Raw genomic sequence first — 25,656 nt, forward strand, 5'->3', positions numbered from 1 at the left:
TGTACATTAGAAAGCATTCATTCTATCTAGTTTTATCTTTTATTCTTTTCTATTTTTTTCCATCTCTTAATCTTTTGTTTTTGTCTTTTTTATCTCTTTCATCCCTTTACTCTTATGCCAGACCTACCTCTGTTTCTGTGGCGTCTGAACCTGTATGACCTTCTTTTGGTCTGCTGCTCTGTAAAGCACTTTGTAAACTTTATATAAATAAAGTTAATTTAAAACTTAATGAAGTTCGCTTTCAAGGTCAAGGATAAAACTTGGAGCTCGCTGAATCCATCTATGAGAAGTGAGCAAACTCGTCCACTGAGAGAGAAGATCTATTTCTGCACTTTAAGCTATGATTTATTTTTTTAATATGACATTATTTATGAAGACCTTGCTTGCTATAAATAAAAGTTATGTATGGAGAGAAAATATCTTCCAGCATGTGCCTTCTGGGAGCAGCAGCAGCAGGGCTGGGCTCATGAAATGTTATTTAGATTAACATCGACGATGAGAAGTGGAATTGCTTAAGATGCAGCATCAGAGCAGGGTGCACATCACGATGTGAACCGGTTGGCGGGGGGGTCTGCTACTACAAATTACAGCTGTCAGAGGCAGCATCGGCGTGGCGATGACGCAGAAAGCATTTCATCTCAGTCATAGGTAGCTCCGATACGAGCCGTTCAAACTCGCCTCACAAGCCTGGGATTTCAGGCTTCCATGTTTATCAGCAAACAGACACTCAGCTACGTCCTGGGGCAGTCTGGACAATTAATGACACACTATGTTATTGCATTGCATGTATTTATATGTGTTTTAGTTGGTGCCGTTCACCAATGCATAATTTAAAAGTTGACATTTGATTGGGAGCACTACTGTCTGATGGACTGCTTCTTAAAGATTATTGAAACCTCTACGATGCACCGGGATGTTCAACTTTGGGATTTGTGAATGGAGCTTGGTCGGTCGGTCGGTCGCGTGTGTGTGTGTGTGTGTGTGTGTGTGTGTGTGTGTGTGTGGTGTGTGCTCTGCGCGGGGATGGTCAGAGTAAGGTGTTGGCTGCAGCTGCCTGTGACAGACAACAGGATCCGGTGCTGACGCGTTTTCTCTGCGCGGAACATTCAGCGAGAAAACTGCATCTCGAGTTTAACGTCGCCCGCACGGACACGCACGTTTTCCGCTCATAAATAAACCAGTCCAGGACGTGACATCGATACTGTCGGACAACACACCCGCGGAAAGTCAGCCGCAGTCGACCATACAACCGGAAATAAAGGCCATCCGTTCAAAATGAAGCACCCAGCATAAATGTCAAGTTTTCTAAGAACACAGAAATGTATGAATATAAATAAAGTACAATATTCAAGTTTGTAAAATAAAAAAATCATACCTCAAAATAAGAGGACCTATTAACACACTCAATTTATGTAATTCAAACACTGTAATATAAAAAGCATAAAGCCACTAAAACCACAAACTCAAACCAAAGTTTCCAATAAGCACAAAAAATAAACAAATAACCTGCCATATGTCTGATATACTTGTGGTATATCATTTGTACATGCCTCATGTCGTCAACTCATTATAATATATATATATATATATATATATATATATAATATATATATATAATATATATATCATACACACACACACACACACAACATACACACACAATTAGAATTTTAATAAATGTGTCTATTTACTTCTTGCGTGGTGTGTGTGTGTGTGTGTGTGTGTGTGTGTGTGTGGTGGTGTGTTGTATATATATATATATATATATATATATTATATATATATCTATCTAATATATATATAAATAATAGTAGTAGTAGTAGCATTGTCATCACGGTTGCTAAAAAAAAAGCTCTCAATAAGGATTTTACTTTGAAAGGGTGATAAACGGAAGTTGTTCATATCGTATGATTACTTGCACAAATGTCGCTCAATAGAATTCACTTTGGATAAATTGTGACTGAAAAAGCAATAACCGTGTTTGCATTGTACAACACAAATATACGTCATGAAAAAGTAACCCTTTTAACCGGAATGACACACTTCAACATTTATGTTAAGCAGCTATGCTAAGTGATGTGAGCAGCCACACACACACACACACACACACACACACACACAGTGTCTCCCATCAGAATAACGCTACAAGGCTGCATCTTCCCGCACACATCCCTGACCTCCCCGCAGGCTCACAGCAGAGGCTGTCCGGCTTTACCTTTCGCCTCACAGTCAGCACAGTACTTGTTGTCGTCCTCTCTCAGCAGTTTGGACAGGATGGCCTGATGCTGCTCGTTCAGTTTCTGGGCTTTTTCTCTCTCCGACCGCGTCGTCATGTCGCCAAAGTTTGGAAGTTAGTCCTGCTCCTGTGTCTCCGATAAGAACCGCGGGGTGCTCAGCTCGTGTCAGACAGGGTGGGACATCCCCGCGTAGCCGCACTGTGCCGCCTGTGCTCAGTTAGCCTGCAACCTGCTAACAAGGTAGTATGGATCTAAGGCAGCATCATCCCTGCTGCCTTCATGACTGTGGGAATTTTCAGAGCCGCACACAATTCAAGAATCAGAGTCAGCTTTAATGCACACGTATGCTTGTAAACACAATGAATTCGACTACAGTGGCTCTCAGTGTACTTACATATTATTTGTACAGATATATACAGAAGACATTCATCTAAAACAAAAGCTAACAGAGATAAGCAGACATAAACATACTGTCTGTATTAGGTAGCTATTATAGGTATTATGTGCAGGCAGGTGGGTGGAGAAAATACTTCTGCATTTTCCATGTATTAAATCTGCTATAGAAGTTTATTATTATCAATATTTGCTTCTATTGGGCAGGGTAGGTCACTTCCACAAATGTATGTGAAATACGGAGCAGACAGATGGAGACTTGGTAATGGTTGTAATGGTTTTCAGTTTCCAGTAAGAACTGGGTCTGGATGAAGCGTTGAAAATCCGCTGTAATGGCACACTCATTTTTTCAATCTCTCAATCTGTCCACTCTTTGGAGTTCGGTCTTTAAAATACTGTCAGATAATTCCAAAATGATAATTCAGCTGAATCCTGTCAGAGCTATTTTTGATATAGCAGCAGACTCAAAACCCCAAATAATAAAATTCTTCTCATCCTCCAAGCTGGATCCAAATTTGAGTAATTGAGACTCACGTGGCTCTTCTTATATCTTTGATAGAATTTGGATATTACATTAGGCCTTTCTGAATGTAACTCCAGATAAAATAAGTCATGTTAATTTATTCTCTTGTATCCCTTTCTGTCTTTGTAGCTCACTACAGCTGCATAAACCTTGGGCTTTTGTGCTGTCTGCAGGGCCGGTCTTAGCTATGGGCAATGTGTTATATGTTCGCCCAGGGCGCAAATGTGGCCAGGACCGGCGCTGGCTGTCTGTTCAGTTAAGTATACATAAAAAAAGAAAAAAAAAAACTATAAATGTGGCTATTGCTGTCCACATACTCTTTGGTCTTTTAGTCTCATGTATGCAGAGGCTGCCTGCTCACCCAGCTCAGGTTTTGGCTTGACACTTGGCTCGACACCCCGTCCCACGAAATCAGCAAAATAGTTGTTGGTGTATGATTTAGTGCCATAAAGCACCCAGACTGCAATAACAGGTGTACAGGGTGCAGAGTGAGAACGACATGGACACAATTCACCTGATTACAAGTCAGTGTAGCATCAAGAATGAAAGTAAAGCTGTGATTTTAGTCTCAACCATCTGTTTAGTTGTAGATAGGGTGCAATAGACAGCAGGTGTGGTAGCATTGCTGTGGGAGAATGAAATAAATACTGGATCAGTCATAGCTGTACAGAACAAACACACACATACACACACCACACACCTATTCTGGACTTTGACACATACAACATATAGCCTTGTAGCTCTGATGCATTGATTTATTGGGATATATAACATAACATAACATGAAATAGTTATTCCTGTTATGGAATTGTAAAGAACCCCCCCCCCCCCCCCCCCCCCCCCCCCCCCCCAAAAAAAAAAGATTAATAATTAATAAATAAAAACTATTTTATTAAGCAGAAAAGTAAAAACTACATTTCAAATAAGTAATTACTGTAACTAAAAGAGAGAGGAAACTCTGACACCTAGTAGACAGATCATACTATAACAGCTTGTCTGTATTTGTGTCTCCAGTCTAATGATGTAGCAGTGGTGAGGCGCTCTGAAGTCATGGACCAGAACCAGTGCTCTAAGTAACACACATGAATGCAGGTATGCAGCTATTGAGCTTCTTTTAAGTCTGTTTAAGTCTTCACAGACATTCTATCTCTGTTTCTCTGTAAGAATGGACAGGTGTTGTACAGGGTGGAAACAGATGCCTTTTGTGACTCTGCTGATCCTCCACTGAGTACTTCCATGTCAAACTAAGTGAGGTTTATCCAGGTTTGGTTAGTGTACTTTCTTTGTTGCGACTGGCTTGTGATCTAAGACCAGAAATAAGTCAAATAACAACGTGCTGCCTTAGAGATGCTGGAACAATATTACCTGATCCTTCACTTGAGTCCAATCAGCATTTTTTCTCTGTCACTTATAATTTTATTTCTACCTTTGTTGACATGACTTTTAACTCTCTTCAGTTGTGTCACAGCGTTTTATTTTAAAATCCAATCCAAATGAATTAAAAATCCATCCATTATCTGTAACCGCTTATCCTCATCAGGGTTACAGTGGGGCTGGAGCCCATTCCAGCTGACTTAGGGTGAGAGGCAGGTTACACAAACAACCACTCACACCTACGGGCAATTTTGTATTGTAGATGATTAATACAGTATCCAGAGAGTGTATGTGACAATTCATGAACATACCGCAAACCATGTGCCAAAACCAACCAAACCTTAACCACAGTTTTATTTGTGAAACAGTTTCTGAATGTCAACCAATAAGATGTTAAAATGTTTTAAAGTATTACTCTAATAAATCTCAAACTGCAGCTCTCTCAAACTCACTAATAATGTTTTCTCTGCATCTGATGTTGGTCATCTCACAGGAGCCATATTTATTGATCTCACTAAAGCTTTTTACCTTGTGGCTCCATGCTGTTTCCTCTCCATTCCCAACATGCATTATTGTGGTTCAGTTCATATATTAATAACAGAAATAAATGTGTTGTCGTACAAGGGCATAAATCAGAGGTGTTAATGCAGCAGAAAGGTGTTCCTCAAGGTCCTCCTTGAGGGCCACTTCTGTTCTCTATTAATATTATAATTATTATATCAGATAACTTATTGTTGTGCCCAATTATATGAAGATGATACTGTTAAATGTACATCAACATCACAACACTGAACAGGCTTTGTAGTTGGTTCTGTTAAACTTGTGAATGTTCTATAAACTACACAAATTACTGTGCCAGTACAACTAGATCTCATACAATGAAAACCCAACTCCAAATCCATTTCTCCAGAAAGGTGATCAAATGAAATTTTTGATTTGACTTTGAAACTGGTTGACATTGACAATAGGTTGGCTTGACATTATAAAGAATGTTAATTTTGGTATTGGTGACTTGTATAGTTCAAGACATCTCAAGGTGTTTGTCCTGATGTCTCTAGCAGCAGCTGCTTTTTGATTGCAGGTGTCAGTTATTTGTCTGTCAACATGCCAGCATGAATTAATCTCTACTATTCTGCTTTCTTTTACCTCTTAAGGATGAAGACTGCCATAAATAAAGGAGACAAAGTCTGAAGTAGCACAGGCCAAATCAAACATCAGATAGTGTGGTAGTAAACGCTTTCCTGGGGCAGAGAGTTAGTCTGTTTGTTCAGTAAACTTTGCCATACTTTGGTTAAAATGATTTTTGTGCTTGTTGTCACAAAAACAAAATTCCCTCCAACTTTAAAACTCAAGCAAACATGTAACATAGTATTCTAACTGTTTTTATGCATGTATAATCACCTTTAAATAAGAATCCTTTTGTTTTTGTTACTTAAAAAAGATCCTTTTATATCTACAGTAGGAGCAGGTCCTCTTGTATGGAAGGGCCATGTTTTAACACCATGTTTCTACATTAGCCCTGAACAGACAAACTAAACACTGACTCTAGTCAGGGACTTGATTACACTAGGAAGGTGAGGGTGATGTGAGGAGATTGCAATGCAGTGATTAGACTACTAGATGCAACTAAATCCTACACACTGGACCTTTAAATCTTTCCATTTTGAGTATCAACATGTTGGGAGTTTAACAATGACTCTGAAACAATGAATACTTTTATTCTACGTATACTAAGTGCAAAAGATGGATAAATACCTTGTGTGTTCAACAGAGAATGACTGCTCAAAGTGTGCACAGAAATTGTGACATTTTGTCAGACCAGAAAAAAATCAGTATCAGGCCAAGTAATCATTCATACTGTAAGTACTGACCAATATTAAAATAGCATCAAATCTTCTTGTGGCTCTAGAAAAGGCATGTGTTTACATAGATCTCCTTCGTAACAAACTGAATAAGAATATGACCTAATAAAAAAACAGAAAACAGGAAGGTTTTCATTTGGGTTGCATGAAAAATTAACTGTATCACCTTTAATGTTGACAGCAGGACCAACAGCAAAGAGACAGCTTTACAGTGTTAGACATAGACATGGCACAGGCAAGGTAGCAGCTATTCCTAAATAATAAAAAATAATAAAATTAAAATACATTTCTAACAACAGGTTATCAGAAACACTGGCAGAAGGATTCATTAAAAATTGTATCATAATAACAATAAAAAATTTGACACTGAGAGGAAGTGTTAACATGAGAGTACAAATAATACAAAAAAGTTAAAACAATTAAAAATAAATTAATATCAAATATATATTGTATATAGTACATATACCACATTATATGTAATGATTGTACAGGATACACTGAACAAAATATACTCAGCTTGAGGTTAACAGAGCAGGTTTTAGCTTAGAAAAGGCATCTGTTAGATCTCAAATGAGTGAGAACTTATTAGTTTACTTCCTCTTTAAAATTTGAACATACATACCGTGATCCAAAACTAAAGCAGCACCAACACGCCATAATGAACATCTCAGACATTAGATGACAGCAACATGCAATTAGGTTTTCATATACATGACGTTCTCTCATCTCTTAGTGGTCTTCATTTTAAAATACACGTCACGTCACTGGAACAGTCTAATCACCAGTTGTTTTCTTTGATTGTTAAATAACAGATTCAATAAATATTAGCACAGTCATCATCCAACAAAGCCAGGCGAGGACTCACAAGTGTTCAAAGAGACACAAAAATGGTTCAACCAAGCTCTAAGAAGCGATCACCTTCAGTTTAGAACTTCTACTTCTGTTGTCATTAATGCTTGTCACCACTAGAGGACAGCAGAGGCTCAGTGCTGCATCCTTAACCTATACCTAACTGTCTGCTAAACTATCAGAGATTTGGCACTTTCCTTCATATTTAACAGTATAACAGACTGAAGGGACATTAGCTATGAGATGGGGAAAGTCAACTCCTATAGTTTGTATCCCTAAATCAAGAAAAAGCATCTGGCAGTATACAACTATTCTGACCAATACTCCATTATCTAGCAACCACAGCTAATTTATCACACAGACTGAATAGAAATATGCTGTAAGTTATCAGTCATTGAGCTAATATCTGCTGTGAGATTTTGTCGATAAGAGAGGTAGAGGTTTTGGTCAAATGTCAGGGAACGTGACATAGCTTGGGATGCACCTCACGTCTTAAAAACAATTCAGTTACAAATATTAACGAATATCACATAACCTCTACCGAAGGTTAATTATCACGATACAAGCCTTTGAAACAACACTGAGAAAAAAAAACACTCTCGAATCAAAGGATGCATTTTCAAACTCATGACACACAGTATGATGTGAACTCATCGTGCATTTTGGTCCAGGATTTGTGTAAACATTTGCTGAAGCTTTGATTTTTAAGTGAATTCCTTGCAGATTTTCTGAGAACTATAACTAGTGACCTTACTGACAACCAGAAATCAAATCTCTGTTGTTTAATAAATGGGAGGCTGGAGTGTTTCATGATGTCAAACAAACAAGTGTGTTTGCAGTACTTGCAAACTAATGTTTAATTAACTGCAATTATGTCCCATAGCTATGTATTTAACAGGATCCCATAGCTCATCAAGATGCCCTCAAATCGGATGTATTCAGCTTTTGGGCAATAATAACAGGTTGCATTTCAATAGCTCCTTTGCTTAAGTTAACCAATAACTCTAACCCTACAAAAGCTAACAGGTAGCTGCATGTTTAGCTTTGCTTTAGCTGGCAAACAAGCCCAAAACAAACAAAATCCTGGCAATGTATTGCTCAAAAGCAATTAGCAACAAATCTACCTGCTGCCTTTTACAAATAAGTTGAAACGCTAATGTTTTGTTGTTAAGATATTTTCTGAAAGATATTAAAAAAAGATACCAATACACAAAAATTTGCACAGCCAAATCACCGAATAAAAAAAACTCCTAATGCCCAAATGCAACTTTCGAGAGCTAGCCAGCTGAGACGGCTGGACGTTTAGTGTGTAGCCATTATTAATGCACGCTGACTGCAGGAGCAAATCTAGAAAGCAACTGTCGCTGTCAGAAAAAAAAGAGAAACATTCTTGGAAAATGCTGATATCAGCTGGGAAACAAAGGCAGGTAACGTTATGTACCTTGTCGTGTAGCCATCTGGCTTCATGAGGTCTTCCAAGGTATCAGAGATTTAGAGAAAAAGACTATTTACTCAGGGATAAATGTGATGGAAAGGTCTGGAAAAACATAACACATATTAGACACATTAGACTAGATGAACACACCATATCAAATGTGTCAACATCCTAAATACTTCACCACACAGTGTGTCCTTACTTAAATAGGTTCATGAGGGTTGTAAAAGAAAATAGGTTTGGCCGAATTCCTAACCTCTTATTTGAAGAGTTAATGTTTGACATTGAGTGCTGAAGGTTAGCAAACAAGTCAGGGCACATCTTGTAAGCTGAATTGTGACAAAAAATGATTTTAAACCTGGGACCAAACAGTTCCTCTCTTATTTGACTCTGAAATGTGAATACATTCCACCAGCTGAGCTGAGATGACTTAACATGCATCCTGAGCATGTAATTAAGTTATGACAGGAAAACATTTGTTCAACTTTGACTTGTCAGCATTTGGTAAGCTGTTAGTTTCCTGGAGTTAATGTTGGTCACTGTACTTGCTGTCTGAAGATAGAACAAAGAAATGCACTAGATAATGTTGTAATGTACAAACGTTACGGTCGTGAGCGTCTCATACAGTACATGAGACAGACGGGCTACGACATTTATGGGAATGTGTTTGGGAAATTTTAGATAAAATGTGTTTCTATCAGTTTTTTGCAAAAAGCTTTAAAAATACCAAAAAAATTTGCATCGAGTGAAAATCATTTCTTTAGCTAGACTGACAAAAGTGAATAATGAAAATGAAATAATTCTCAAATTGATCATGTCCTAATCTGCATTCAAATACTCACATGGAAACCCAGTTCTGTAATATTAGGCCAAGCAACCCAATTTCAAAAGCACTAGGTGTTTGTTTTTTCTTGAATGGACACTGAGTCAGAATGGTGCAACAGCAGCAACGTCAGAAATGTCAGAAGGTCAGGGGGACAAGAAAAGTGTTCACAGTTCACAGGACAGACTCAATGGCTTCCGGCGTGGCTCCCAAGGCTTTGGTCTGATGCGTGACGAGCGGCGAGGTCTCCTCCTCCGCCTGGACGTTGGCCACTGCTTCCACTCGAATTTCTGCCAGCTCCTCCTCCTCCTGCTGCTGCTGCTGCTGCTCCTGCTGCTTCTTCATCTCCTGTTGGTTGATGTGGTGGAGGATCCCAGCGCCCAGAGCGTCGCCCTCCACGTTCACCACTGTGGTGGTACGATCGCTGTACGCAAAGTGACAAAGCTATGTGTCAACCTACTTTCAGCAAACATGGAAAATTAGATTACATGGTTAAAGTGACCTCGTTAGTTATCTCACCTGAATAAACAGCCACTTCCATGGATCAGCTTTGTTTTTAGCTACTAACTCTAACCCTAAATCTACAGTATTTATGCCCTTATTATTTTACCTTATTGCTTTCTTATCTACATTAATAATCTTTGAAGTTGCATGTATTGGATTTCCTGAATGTCCTGAACAGAGCACATAATCCTTATCAGCCCCAGCCAGCATTGATTGCCAACAGAAGTCCTTCTGCACAAGGCCGAGTGTCCTATCTGCATGTTTTTGTCATGTGCATGTTGGGTAACTTTTAAAAGACGTTTGCACCACCTGGCAAACGCTCAAATGAGGCACGAATGCTAATCCATAAGGATAGCATTTATTTATTCTAACTCGTCCTTAACGTGCTGCCATGTGCTGTCTTTGTTTCCCCTCTCGCCAGGGAAAATATGTTGGGAAACCCTGGTCTAGTTTTGCTTAATGTAATGTCGGCACTGTGTATGACCCGTGTGCAGAAATGTAGATACAGCAGTGTGTGGTTTATAACAGTATGTGTCAGTGGGTTCACTGGTTTTACTCACACAATCCAGTCAACAGCCAGCATGAGGGACAGGTCGTTGGTCGGCAGGCCAATGGCCTCCAGGATGATGGCAATGGTAATGATGCCGCCGGCAGGGATGCCTGCTGCGCCAACACTTGAGGCTGTGGCTGTGACCCTAGAAATAATGATGAAATTATCATATGAATGATATGCTACTCATCACAGAGATTTGCTGGTAGATGTGAGAGCAAATCAATCAGTGGCCTGAACTCACAAGATGGTGAAGATCTGTCCAGCGTTCAGCTCTGTATTGTTGAGCTGAGCGATGAAGACAGCGGCGATGCACTGGAATATGGCCGCGCCGTCCATGTTAACAGTAGCCCCGATGGGAAGGATGAAGCGGCTGATACGTTTGTCCACACCGTTGTTCTCCTCAACACATTTTATCATAGAGGGAAGAGTTGCTGAACTGGTGAGAAAAGGAGGGAGATATAGAGCATCATCATTTAAACTTCATCAACCACTCAGATGAAATTAATGCCAAACATTCATCCTCTTTGCTCCTACTGGATTTCAATCCACCTGATTTTGAATTCACATAGATTTAGCAATTCAAAATCATTTCCAGACTCAGCAGTGATGTGCCAGTATACCTGGAGCATGTGGCGAAGGCAGTGGTGAAGGGTGTGATGAGGCCCGACAGGAAACTGAAAGGGTTCTTCCGCGTGAAGCCGAAGTAGATGAGGGGCAGGACGATGCCTCCGTGGATAATGTGGCCCAGAATTGAAGCAAAGATGTATTTTCCCAGACTAGTGACCAGAAGTACCACATCTTCCATTTCCACAATCTTACTGCCCACCAGGAACATAATGCCAAAAGGAATGTACCTGTGAGACACAAGAGGTGCAAATTTACCCGGAAAGCTGTTGGAATTTGGTAAAGATGGAATGTACAGACAGTCACTGAGCCACCTAATGCAATTTAAAAAAATGCCACCACCAGTACCACTTTAAAATCCCACATCCATGCAGATCTACTCACCACATGATCCAGGAAACCAGCACCATGGTGGCCTCGTTGAAAGCGTTGAAGAAGCGAATTAGTTCCTCCCCCTCTTCTCCCAGCTTCCTCAGCGCCACGCCAAATACCATGGCGAATAACACCAGACCCAGGATGTTCATGCCATCTGGTTCTGTACCAACAGGCACCTAAAACACACAGCAGAGTCAGGCCGCAGGAGGCCAAACACAGTGAAGAGATTAGAGGAAGGACAGCTGTGAAGAACCTTCAGGTCGATTCAGATAAATATTGAATAACAGACAATCCCCTTCAACTCAACCATCCATAAAAGATGTTTAATGCAATCCATCCAGTAGTCATTGATTCATTTTACTATGAACCAGAAATGTCAACCTCATGGTGGTGCTGGAGAAAAAGTCATCAACAAACAAGATGTCTTAAGCTGAAAGGTTTATTGAAGCTTGATCATGGAGAATGGATGATTTATCAATACACTCGACATGACATGATGCAGCCTCAGTTCAGAAGGAACTGTCCTCTCTGACTCGTCTATACGCCGTCAGGACAGTGACACAACTACTCTAGATGTCCAGAAATGTTCATTAGTCTACAAACAAGGAAATATGTTTACCCTCAGTGGTCCAACATTGTTTTCTGACTCTGTAGAGGTTTCTACGTTGTGTATCTATCTGTTGTGTATGGAGTGAGACACCTCTACCTCTGACCTCGGTTTCCATAGTAAAGATCAGAATGGTGTCTCAAGTATCTCAAGGAGAGAAGTCAGTGTCCCTATAACAATCTAAGATTTAACCCTCTACAGTGACCTCAAGACACATGGGTGACCCTGTGTGACCTCATATGTGGCATGCTAGAATAAAAAAAAAACCCGGCTTTTGTGCCAATCTATGGAATAGTTGTCAAAGACTTCAAAGACTCAGATCCAAAATGCCAACCTCACTCAATGCTAGAAGAAAAATCAGGTGAACATTAGATCCTGGAGTTTCTCCTAAAGGTGGATCAGACTGATGGACTGACCTATTATCTGTACTAGCTGTACAAGCTTTAAACAATCTTGGTTTTAGATCATGAAACACTTCCACACAACAGCAGTTGTTGAATAATGGTCACATACTGTAAGCTCATTTACAGCTTTTATTATTAATATGAAGATGAAAGCTTAGTGCTAACAATAGCGCTGATATTTTCCGCAGTTATATGTTTTTGCTACAAAGAGTGTGTGTGTGCATAGGTATGGAGACAGATTCAGTAAACTGGATGATGAATCATGAACTCAATCCCCTTCCATTGTCCTGAGATCTCCCACAGCTCTGCCAGCTTCATCCACTGGCAAAGAGGAGCCTGTCCACCATGACACACAACAGACAAATACCATGGGCTGATGCCAAGATCAGATGCCCCAACTGTTCCCTTATACTGAGTCAGTGAGAGCAAGTCAGAGTCACTGGAGGTAATTAGTCGATTTTAAAGAATATTACTATATGTTCAAACTTCAGCATGTTAGGTTATATAAAAACCTTCAACTTTCAGTCATAAAAGTTATGTGAAAAGTGTTTGTGACTGTGTGCTTCAACTGTTTATGTATTTTTAAAAAGCACCTGTTGTGTTGAACCATTGAGTGCTACAGAACACCTTTAAATGGTTCTTCATAGTACTAACAGGGTGCAGCTATGGTTGGAGCCGAAAAAGCCTGTTGTGCAACTAAGTTAATGGCGTCTGTATGTCATCATCCATCTGACAAATTAATCAGTTCATCACACACTCATCTGTGATCTAACATGCACTATATCTAACAGGCCTCTGTAAGACTGTAAATCTGTCACCAGTCCTGTGCCAGGCTGTGTTCGTTCCCTGTTGTACATATTATCTTCCTCAAAGGCCCAGTGAGTGGATCAAGCTGTCCTGTCCACTGGCCAAAACTCACACTGACAGTTGATCACCCTCAAAAACAGAAACCATTTTGTCACGTGTCCACCCCAGATGCCGGACAATAATTCTAAATCCATGTACTACACATGCATGTTAGTGTCTGAATGCAAAAGGCTCTTTTGATGTTTCATGGGTAGGCTATTAATATTGTGTAAATTCATATTATTTTTTTTACAAATAGACTGATTTTTCAAATAGTATCTTTCAAAGATTTTGTCAAACAATAATTTGGCCCCTCTGCAGTAACTCTGAGGAACCCCTAGGGGTCGTGTACCTGTTGTTGAATATGCTTGAATATTTTGTGGTACCATAAGGAATATTTTTTCAAAATAAAAATTAATAAAACATGTTAGACTATCAAAATACTGCAGTTTTGGAATTTTTTGTAAGATTTTTTTCTACTCATGTTTACGTGACAGCAACATAGTAAATGGAGGTGAAATAAATAGTTTGCAATCGTGGCTCCAAACGGGAAATGTTAGGTAAAGAAGTGCTGATCAGGTGTAAACCTCTTCCACCAGATTAGCTTTGGTTGTTGAACTGGTTCCGTTCTTTAGAAATAACCCTGCCTCCTGTGTAAACTGCCTTTAGCTGTAATGTCTGTCATAATAATGGTAATTTAAAAGGCTGATATTATCTGAGGTGGTACACTGTGTGACAAGTTTGAGAACACTGCATGTGTCAAGTCATTGTGAAGGTGATTGAATCACAGACTTTGTGTTTCCACTGGGTCCGTGCTAAGCTCTGGTCATATGGTTTGTTTCCTGGCATGTACACCGGTAAACATTCCAGGACAAAGAAGAAATGTTGTAACTTATTCCTTTATTTCTTATGTCTTGTCACTATGAAAAGATTTTTTATGAGTATAGAGGAAGAATGATACCTCTTCCAACATATACTTAACATTACATGTGAGTATTGTATTAAAACCAACTTTAATAACATGTTGTCAAATTTGATTAAGACAAACTCTGCAGGTTGCATAACATCTCATCTACTGTTATTCTTTGCATGTTTGCGCTCATCCTCACTCGGAGCAGCTTCTCCCTCCTTTCTCTCTTCAGTGTTGTACCTTCACTGGTTTAAAATGCATTTTAATCATCTATTGATTTATTCAAATGTCATGAAATAACACAGACTCTTTAAATTAAAAGTAATTGCTAATTATTCTGTAAGTGTTGAGGAGCTCTGAATCTCATATATCTACTTATGCTTATTTGGTGCCAGTGGATCTGAATCGATGAGACATTTTTGCCTGCGACCAGCAGTTCTAAATCTCCCTCTGTCATTTGTTTGGACGGTCAGTCCACAGAAATGTCCCCACCCTTCAGTGACCACAGTTATCTGGCCACAGTTAGCCAGGATGCTGAAATTTGGCATGGAGGTCAAATGTTTGTGTGGTTGTGAATGCATGAATGCATGATTGCTTGCACGTACGCGGTCGCAGTTATTGCGAATTTGCACTTGTTTAATCTTTGTATGAAAAACACATTGACCTGATACAGAGACCTTAATGTCTAATAAGACAAAATGTCTCGGTTTTAAACAGCTGACATGACATAAAAATCCTGCATTTTCTTATCAACCATGGGGGGGATGATTACCTTTTGATAGAGGGTGGTCCCATTGGTGTCGTTCCCTACGGCGACCATCTTGTAGTCGGTGGCATACTGCAACGTAAAGGAAAGGGAAACTTGTACATTGAGTGTGATGCTGTTCAGTCATTTATATCTTTATTTGGTACTTTTGAGTGATGATGTGTTGTTGCAGTGTCAACATGCACATTCCTTTCCTGATGCATCTGAATTTTGAATCAAAGTGGACATTAATCTATCTATATATCTATCTCTATACTGAGAAACCAGAGCATGGAGCTGACAAAACAAGGATATTGAGTTTTTCCATGTTTGTTGTCACTACAGTATCTTCCCAAGTTCATCCTCAACTGTCATCAGACAAACAAATGTATATATATATATAATGAGAAACGATCCAAAATGTATGATATGTTATAGAAAAGGTCAATCCAGCATGGTGACAGATGCTGCAGTGGCTTTTTATTTGCTTTTTTTAACGTTATATACACTCACATGTATATCTATATAGAGAATTTAGCAAGAATGTGTTTTTCTCATCAATCTAGTGTATCAAGTTAATAATCAGACTGCAGAGGAATCTACCAGTGCATGGTAGATTTGTTTTTTTGGGGGTTTTTTTGCCGAGTTGGGTCTAAAAATGATGAAAAGAAACCTTGAAAATGACACAATGTTAAGAACAGTGTGTGTTCGCTGCTCTTCTAAGGAATGCAGCATGTGCATGGAGTTTGGGGCCAGTCTGACACTGTCCATTGAAGTTCAGATGTTTTTCAGCAGCAGAGGGGACAACCGGCACTAATACAATGCTCGCTCACTCGCTCGCTCGCTCTCTCTGCATATCTTTAAAAGGACTTATAGGATCCAACATTTTGGAAGATCTATGGACTTTAAATGAGGCTAAAAGTTCTTTAACATACTTGCACATGCAGAGACGTACATCACATGTCACGAAACTAATAAGACAGCCGTCCCCGTAGTCTAAATCTCACACCTCATTTGTGTGAACTGTTTAAGCGTCTAGCTGCTTGTCGCTTTGTGTAAATCTCCCCTCTCCTCTAATTTCTTGGTTTAATCCAAAGTTGGACTCATTCCACAGGGACTCACCACCGTACCATACACACTACCATAGGCTGTGTGTGTATGTATGAACTCTATGACCGGCTGCACTTTGAAACTCCATTTGGCGCGGAGTGTGTGTGTGTGTGTGTGTGTGTGTGTGTGTGTGTGTGTGTGTGTGTGTGTGTGTGTGTGTGTGTGTGTGTTTGTATTTTTGGTGTGTGCATAGCCGTTTCGTATCCTTCGTCCCCAAATATTGAACTTTCCCTCTTAGTTTAGCCTTAATAGACACGATCATAATTCTAGGAAGTGGAGCGGGCAGCGTTCAAGAGCAGCGAGGCGAGGTGGGTTGCTAGGCTGGCTGGAATGGAATGGTTTCGCCATGGTAACGGCTGGTAGGGGACAAGGAAAAGAGGCAAGGCGAGCAGCGGTCTCTATTCTGAGCATCTCCTCATTAAGAGGCATTGTGAGGCTCTCAGTGTTACAGCCAGGATTTACAGCCGCTGTAAATGAACGCGGAGTGGCGTCCGCGTGGTTGGCAAAATAAATTCAGACGGACAATTCACACAAGACACAGGTGGGATAGAAAAACAGACAGAAAGTGATGATAAAAGGGGAAGTGAAGTAAGGTTTTCTGGCACTCACAGAACGGAAAGCAGCAGCCACCAAGTTGGATGGGAATAAATTCCTGCAGAAAGGAAGAGAAAAACAAGTGTGAGTCGTAGAACATGACGGCGACCTTAATGCTGTTTGTTTCTGCTGATCTAATCAAAACACTGGATAATGTTTAAGCCTGTGGTCGTCTTAACAAAGCAATCAAACAACGGCTGAACGATAATTGGTTAACCCGTCTGAATGATTTACAAAAATGGTTTGTTATCACATGCTCCACGCACTTTGGCTGTTTTCCCAGGATCTTCTTTAAGTCCACTGTTCCCGAAATGCCCTGACAGAGCAGTTGTTCTGGCACTGATGTGCTGTCTGGTTCATCTTTTATTAAAGCAAAAGTCTTTACTGGGATTAGATATGGAGGTTTCACTGTAACATTTACACCTTGTCTTTATTTGATCATTAAACTGAGATGTTTTTCAAGAGACATTCATAAAAATGAAAGATGACCCTGAGCAGTGTTCCCTCGACTGTCATACTTTATGGTCAGCAGCTCAGAAAACACTCACATGGGTCACTTTGGAATTTTGGCAATGTCAAAACAATTTTATCATTTTGGGATTTATCCTTATTTTCTTTCATGTGAGATTATACTAGTCACCTACTATTACTCCACATAAAAGTCACTGTGAAGCCTTCTGCTGTATCTAGATTATAGTGTTGGTGTGGAGCCAATAGGCTACACAAAGGCGGAGGGTCATGAATCAAGAAAGAAAGTCACCCCCAAACACCTCTATCAATCAGATAGATATACTCCATACTATTAATTGTATCATTGGTCATGGTGCACTGATCTTTCAGTGAGTATACAGCAAAGTCATCATACTTTACTGTTCTATAAGCCTCAGAGCAAGAAGGTTCCTGGTTTGAACCTCGGCTGGGGCCTTTCTGTGTGGACTTTACATGTTCTCCTTGTGTCTGTGTGGGTTCTCACTGGGTACTCCAACAGGTAACAGGTGACTCTAAATTGGCTGTCGGTGTGAATGTGAGTGTGAATGGTTGTTTGTCTCTATGTGCTGTTTGACACTTCTGTTGTTTGCATTTGTAAAGAGCAATTAAAGAGTCAGCCCACATTGAATGGTATGTACAGACATAAGACAAATGGCAATGACAGTTATTAATATTGGCAAAATTTTGACACAAACCTTTTTAAGCAAGAGGCTGAATCAAACAGTGGAGTGAAGTGTAAATCTACGACAATGACAAAAACAAAAGTGCATGATCCGCTCCTGGCTTTCCATCCCTACGGCCAGTTCTGCCAGTACTTTTCCACGGCCACGCCCACCTGATCAGTGCAACCACCTTCACCTGTGTTCCCTCACCTGATTTAAACCCACTCTTTCCACTCAGTCTCTGCCAGTTTGTCTTTAGCAGTATGCAAAACTCTTGCATGTTTTTTTCCGGATTGCTTCCCCAGTTTTGACCCTGCCTGTCCCTGACCCGTCCTCATCGTCCCTGCCCAGGTAACCTGAACAGCCTTCTGTCCCTGACTCCTCTGCCAGCTCGCCCCTTGTCTGTCTCCAGTTTCCCTGGATTCCCTCCTCAGGGGTTTCTGTTTGAAAGTTGAACTGTTTTGGCTAGCTCAGGTTGTGGACTATTCCTGTGTACCTGCTGTGGATTTTTATGACACTGTTTGGTCAATAAACTGAACTGTTCTCACACTGGCCTCCGTCTGTGCTGTTCTTGGGTCCAACTTTATGCTCATTACAATATGAAGGGCCTGTGGAACATAAAACTATTTGACAAATTGTGAATGTTTTAAAGTGAAAGGGGTCAAGGTTTCCTCCTGTCACATGGCTGAGGAAAGGGTTTGGATTAACCCTGGGAAGCCAGAGCTGAGAGCTGGCGTGCTTTTCCCACGGAGGCCCCTCTCTGTAGACTGATTTCTAAAGCTCTGTTATGTAACAGTTTGATTTCCTAATAAATCCAAGCCAAAGATCATGCATGAGCCTTTTTAATTTAAGGTTACCGAAACGGGTTATTGAGCTCAAGTGTTTTGGTGTGATTCTGACTTGTCTCTTGGCCAAATCCAATTTATTCTCCAAAAAATACTTGTGTGGTTAAGAAAACAGTTTTTCCCACATGATTTTATTGAATTACATCCTTGTTTTTGTTCAGTCAGTAAAAGTCTGCCAGTTTTGGCATAATGAAGCAGGATGATAACATGCTGTCTGCTGGCTCAAAAATAAAAATCAGTTTGCTTAAAAATCGTCATTACTGGGAGGAAAACTGAATATAGAATGTGAATTTATGTCTTGTGTTCAGACAAAACAATAGACACTTGTGGTCGCTTTTGTGAGGTCACAGAGAGATAGTCGGCACTCAACCTGTAACAAACTTATCTGGTGAGTTTTGAATAGGAGTTAAATCTTTGCCTTATTTCTTTTGACTTTGTCTCAGTCAGAGTCTCTTTTAAAATCAGCTAGATTCTTTTTCTTTTTTCTTTACATTTGACAACATTTGGACCGAACAGCTCCAGGAAGAAATAAAATCTAAACTTAAAATTTAAACTCACATTCTCTGACTGGTATACATACTGTGGGAAACACAAAGTCTGTACCCCCTGACAATGAAAATGATCCTATTCAAAGTCAAACTGTCTGCTTTAGTCCAACTCAGAATTGGCTTTCTAATCCTGTTCTGGTTTAATCCTCCTTCACCAGTACAAATAAAAGTCTGACATTACAGTGTAAGACTGGGAAATAAAAGTGGACCGTCCACCTGTTATCGTGATAAGACTGAAGTGCTGACAGCAGCAGACAGTGTTCAGTTTGTACTACACACTGATCCCTCCTCCTCTTTCCCTTTCTCAAAATACACTCCACTCTATCAACAGCTGTCAGCTTTCCCTCATACTGTGGGAACTTATAATTAGGACTGGCTCACTAAAGGCCAGCGAGCACGCTGATATCTGTAGGCTAAAGACTGCCATGAGCTGTTCGTTGTCTTTACTTAAACTACAAAGGTGTGTAGCACTCCAGGGAATGAGCCATAACATCTGATCAGCTGCCAGTCAGCGCCAGCGAAAACCACCTCCGGTCTGGAAGCACGTCTAAGAAACTGTTGCAAAACTTATTTACTAAAACTACCTGATAAAATTTGCTGCAAGGACACTGGTGGCAAGAATTCTGTCCTCGTGTTTTACTTCAGCAAAGCAGCGGGGTAGTGTCTGCCCTCCTGCAATGATCTCACAGTAAAATACATTCAACTTGAATTTCCTTCTGGATCAATAAATCTATCTAACTTTATTTTATACAGCTTTCATATGGTATTTTGACATTCTGTGTATAGCGGGCTTTGGGGTATTCCTTGTTTGGACATAAAATCTGGCTGTTTGTGTAAGATTGGCATCAACAAGACGGTAATGTTGACTTGCCAACCCACTTAATCCCGCTCCCATAATTATAATAACACTTCAGCACACAACTATTCAGCAAAGGTCCAGTATGCAACTTCCTTTCTCCTTTTCTACTGAATGGAAAAAGCAAGAAGCTAAGCACAACTACAGTTAAGTGGCACTTCAGCATTGCCTTATGCTGCATGTGGGGATGGGAATGGAGGAAATTTGGAACAGTCTGGAACTCAAACTCGTGCGTCTATGCTGCTGAAAACCTGAAACAAGAAGTCATGGCAGAGAGAGAGAAACTGTCCAAAGCGTGACCTTATTACATGAAGAAAGATGACAAGACTGCTAATAAATGATGGAAACACCAGCAGAGTGCTCCAACATCACTTCACCCTACACTGGTTTAAATTCCAGGAACGCCGTGACACTCCATGTCCATTACCAAGGGTAAATATCCTGTTGTTTAAATAAGAAAACCTGAAAAAAATCGAGGCTGTACAAATATTCACTCATTTCTTCCATTTTCCATGAGGACAGGCAGAATGCTTCTCCTGTTTCTACGCTGCGTTCAGACCCAGAGATGATAAAAGAGTTGCGTTGATGCTGAAAACGTGTCGGTCCACTTTTTCAGACAGAAACGTGCTCAGAAATCAATAAAGAATCGGACTGATAAGCAGAATCGATAATGTCGTTGCTATCAATAAAATCTTTTTAATTTGCTGCTGCTGAGGTCTGTGGAAGTATTCAAATCCACTAACACTTAACAATAACAGTACAAATCAAGTAATGCTTAATGTATGACTCATGATGTTTTAATGTATTCATCAATGAAGGCTGTATCAAATTAGTACAAATGATCAAGTCACTATGACTTTATGTGATTACTGTTTGTCCATCATCAGTGAAAGAAAATGTTATTCCACTGTTACTTCACGCGTAAATTGTTCATCAAGTTAGCTTGATGACAGTCGTAAAAGTTCATATGTGTAACTGTATGTGTTCTGCTTCCAGAGAGACTGAGAAAATACCTGAATGTGAAATCAACTTTTATGAAGTGTTGTAGTACTCGAGATCAGTCTGGTAAGAGATCCTCCTAAAACTTACACACTGAAACTTGGCTTGGAAACCGCCTGTAACAAACTGATCTGGTAAAAGAGTCACTGTATGTCAACTCTCTTTTTTATTTTGCATCAGCTGTCCTCATTAGTTATACATTTTCAATCACTGATGGTCTATTAATTGTGAAATAATCATGTAAAGTCATGGTGACTTGATCTTTGTTTGTGGTGAAGAATGGGAATTCATTAATACTTGAAATCATCATGAGTCATGCATTAGTTCATCATTACTTGTGATTTATACATTTATACAGTTATTGTAAAGTGTTACCATAGCAATACAACTTAAATGATAAGTGGAAAAATAGTCTCTGTGACAATTTTGTTAATGATAGTATTAGATAATTAGTTCACAATATTTTACTGGTGTAGCTGGTTAAGGTGGAGTTACTTTCCATGGAGGACTTTGGTGTAATTTTGTCTGGAACAATGTGTGATTTTTTATATCTTAAAAACTGTATATTACAGTCACTTTCCACCGCTGAGATCAGCTGCATGTGCAGCTTCTTGTTCCACATTAAGTTCAAGCAAAGTTGCTGGAAAAGATCAATTCCAACTATGAAGCTGCAGGAGTGTGTGAGTGAAACTCAAGCCGATGCTGTTAACTTTTTGTCCACACCCCTATATCATCTCCACACACTGATCCACTAACCACAAGTGGACCACACCGTCACAGTGTTCCAGACCTAGAAAAACATGACCTCCTCTTTCTGAACAAACATCAACATTAACTCAAGTGCAGAGCTGCTCCACGTGTCTGTGACAGTCAATATTTGACTTGACTTGAGTATCTAAATAAATGCGTGCTATACCACCTAAAGACAGAGAGAGAGAGAGAGAGAGAGAGAGAGAGAAAGAGAGAGAGAGAGTGTGTGTGTGTGTGTGTGTGTGTGCGTCCAAGTGCCATGTGTGTAACTATGCAGTGTTCCCACTGCGCCCTGAGGCACGCTGTGCCACAACTCCCCTCAGAACTGGTACACCATCACACCAGTGTGCTTCATATTCACCACCGGCCACTTATCAGTGTTTAATGTCTCACATTGTTAATAAAAGGACTCAAGTGTTGCTACAGTACCTGGCGAGATCTAAAAACGAATCGGCGGTCTCTTTGTTGCTGCTCACGCTCTCCAGTCCCAGGTTGTTGCTGTTCAGGGCTCCTGCGCCCACGCCGGGTTTGATGATGAAAGCCAGGGCCACCCCGATACCCGAGGCGATCAGCGTGGTCACCAGAAAGTAGGCGACCGCGATGCCACCCAGCTTGCCAAGGGAGCGGGTGTCCAGGCTGGCGGCGCCGGATACGAGGCTGCATACGACCAGGGGCAGGATGATCATCTTCAGCATCCGGAGGAGCATCTCTCCCGGGAAGGCGAAGTAGGTCATCTGCGCCTTGGTCAGGTTCATGTTGCGGACCATCATCCCGAGCCCGACGCCCACCAGGACGCCGGACACGGTCATGATCACCAGTAGGTTCTTCCTCAGAAACTCCACCAGCTTCTCTTTGCAGCTCCTCTGCGCGCTTTTCTCCAGGATCCGGTCGGTGGAGGCCGAGCTGGGCATGGCGTGCCCGTTGATCTCGCTCTTTTTCTCCATCTTCTTTTCACTTCGGGGAGCTGAGTCCGGTTCCAGGCAGCGTGGTTTCGATGCACACTCACACACGCTCGTTTGGGGCACGCACTCTGCTGTGTGAAGGCTGGTCCGGCGTGAAGGCTGAGCTAAGAGCGGAGGGAGAGCCAATGGACAGGGAGCGACGACACAAAAAGCGGAGTGGAACATGCGCACTGATGCCGGCACTTTATATCAAGAGCAAATGATGCAAGAACAGGGGAAATTGCCAGTAGGTCTGGCAATGTTGCACACTTTCCACTGAGTGAATCTACACGTGGAATGATTAAAACAGCAGCAGAAGAAATGTTCCCGAAAATATTTTTTTCTTTTCTTTTCTTTTCTTTTCTTTTCTTTTCTTTTCTTTTCTCTCGTTCTTTGAGCAGAGACTCTTTTTTCTTTGTTTCTGTGCACACTATCATAATTCCACATTCATCAGCTTGCTGAAACATCGGGTGCAGGGTCTGTGTCTCTCTCAACACTGTCGGATGTATATACCCTTATTAGAATAAGAGTGATGCTTTTACTGCTCTTCATGGCTGATAATCAAATCAGACTGCAGACTGTTGGTGTTAAGGGTTAATTATTATCCTTAGTTGAACCCATAGATGTTTGCACTTCTGTATTTTACTCTCACGTCCATGTGAGGTTGGTTTGACCTCTTATCAGGTTCCCAGACTGATGATGGATGGAGAGCAGAGGCCTGTCAGCACCATGGCCAGCGCTCTGTTCATTCTAGGGGGCGCTGCTGCTTTTGTATTGTCTTATTCATTTGAATGGAACAGCATTATCTAAAGAAACAATGGAAACATGTTTTATTTTATAACATATATATATATATATATATATATATAACCTATCTTAAAAGTCCAAATAGATCCTCTTCTCTTCAGCACATCATGGCTGTCAGAGCTGTACACATCTACTCACGTGTATCTGGTGTGTTGCACCTCTCACCATTAACCACGAGATGGTGCTATAATAAAACTGTTGCACAAGTACTAAAACAGGCAGAAGAGAAATAAACTTCTGACTGTTGGAAAGATTTAAATGTTCTTCTTCTTCTTCTTCTTCTTCTTCTTCTTCTTCTTCTTCTCCTCCTTCTTCTTCTTCTTCTTCTTCTTCTTCTTCTTCTTCTTCTTCTTCTTCTTCTTCTTCTTCTTCTTCTTCTTCTTCTCCTTCTTCGATAGGAACTGTTTTGTTCCATGAATAAGCTGAGCATTATAAAGATGGTTTTCACATACAAGGATTTGTGTTTTCATTCATAACAAACATTAAGTTGAAAAATCTAAGGAAGATAAAAATCAAGTATACAAATCAAATATCAAAAGTATAAATGTATGTACAATATGTTTCTAAATAAAAGGAGTTGTACAAAGTATTAACCAGGTAATGTGCAAAAGTTTGTATGCAGAATAGAGTATGGGTCATCTTTCCTGCACGGCAGTCTGCTTTTGTCTTTGGCAGTGGCAGCAGTGTGGTGATGGTGATGGAGGAGGTGAGAATGGACTCTGATGGTGGCGTAGAAGTGCATCATTGTCTTTGGCAGGTTGGATTTCTTCAGCTACTGCAGGAGGTACATCCTCTGCTGGTCTCTGCTTGGTGAGGGAGCTGATGTTGAGCTCCCACTTGAGGTCCTGGGAGATGATAGTTCCCAGGAAGCAGAAGGACTCCACAGTGTCAATTGGATAGTCATACAGGGTGATGGGCGCAGATGAAGGTGGGTTCTTTCTAAAATCCACAACTATCTCCACTGTCTTTAGAGCGTTGAGCTCCAAGTTGTTCTGGCTGCACTAGGTCACAAGACGGTCAATCTCCAACCTGTAGGCAGACTTGTCCCCATCAGAGATGAGTCCATTGAGGGTGGAGCTTGATGAACTGATGACTGGAGGTGCAGCTGTTGGTGTACAGGAAGAAGAGCAGAGGAAAAAAGAAGGCAGCCTTAGGGGGACCCGGTACTGATGGTTTGGGAATCAGAGTTTCCCAGCTTCACATGCTGCTTCCTGTCAGATAGGAAGTCTGTGATCCACCTGCATGTGATGGAGGGTTTAGCGGGCATGTTGACTGCATTGTTTACATACCTGTTGGCTCTGTAGGCAAACTGCAGGGCATCCAGGAAGAGGTCAGTGATGGCTTTGAGGTGTGAAAGCACAAGGACTTCATCACCACAGAGGTCAGGTTGAGAGGTCTGAAGTTAAATCCTGTGGACTTTGGTTTCTTGAGGTCTTGAAGCAAGCTGGCACATGACATGTCTCTAGTGGGGTGTTGAAAATATCTGTGAACACCGGAGACAGCTGATCAGCACAGCGCTTCAAGCTGGATAAGGAGACAGGATCCGGTCCAGCTGTATTCCAGGGATTGTGTTCCTCAAAAGCTTGTTGATGAGTCATCACTGAGGTAGACGGGGAGGTGGAGGAGGGGACCGTTAGGGTGGGCATTTATGGTGGTGCCCAGGACCCTGTTGAGCTGGGGGAGGTGCTGATACACTGAAGCTGGTGTGGGGGGTATATATTAATAATATTCAGCTGGTTGTGGCAGATGTCCACCCGCCATGAGGCAGGTTTGGTTCGAGGTTTCTGCCCTTGGCGCCCCAAAGATGACAGATAGAGTAAAATAATACCAAATGAGTCAAAATGTTAAATGGGAAAGTATGTTTGTATGAAGCTCTTTTGTCTCCACAGTGAGCTGTGTGAAAACATCCTCAAGTGATCCCACTGTTGGGTCTGACTGGGGTTGTGGAGACTCTGGAGCTATTATAACACAACCGAATCGCCAAACTGTTG

General features: G+C 40.9%; 2 protein-coding genes across 5 annotated transcripts in view; both read right to left on the minus strand.

Moving 5' to 3' along the window:
* Positions 1 to 2,536, minus strand: part of LOC104932743 (stromal membrane-associated protein 1) — a 112,067-nt gene extending 109,531 nt beyond the window's left edge. For all 4 annotated transcript variants that reach the window (XM_019263403.2, XM_019263402.2, XM_019263401.2 and 1 more), the window contains exon 1: positions 2,216 to 2,536. In XM_019263403.2, coding sequence (XP_019118948.2) covers positions 2,216 to 2,333 — 118 coding nt within the window. In that variant the 5' untranslated portion in view covers positions 2,334 to 2,536. The remainder of the gene's footprint in view (positions 1 to 2,215) is intronic.
* Positions 2,537 to 6,264: 3,728 nt separating this feature from the next.
* On the minus strand, positions 6,265 to 23,133 carry slc1a4 (solute carrier family 1 member 4). The gene is made up of 8 exons (XM_010748042.3): positions 22,347 to 23,133; positions 16,784 to 16,826; positions 15,092 to 15,157; positions 11,562 to 11,728; positions 11,174 to 11,407; positions 10,795 to 10,989; positions 10,561 to 10,695; positions 6,265 to 9,920 (listed from the first exon to the last, which is right to left on the minus strand). The coding sequence occupies exons 1-8, from the start codon at positions 23,042 to 23,044 to the stop codon at positions 9,671 to 9,673; spliced, it is 1,788 nt and encodes a 595-aa protein (XP_010746344.3). The 5' UTR covers positions 23,045 to 23,133; the 3' UTR covers positions 6,265 to 9,670.
* Between the last annotated feature and the right edge of the window lie 2,523 nt (positions 23,134 to 25,656).

Source organism: Larimichthys crocea, chromosome III (genome assembly GCF_000972845.2).
Source record: "Larimichthys crocea isolate SSNF chromosome III, L_crocea_2.0, whole genome shotgun sequence".
Taxonomy (NCBI): Eukaryota; Metazoa; Chordata; class Actinopteri; family Sciaenidae; genus Larimichthys; species Larimichthys crocea.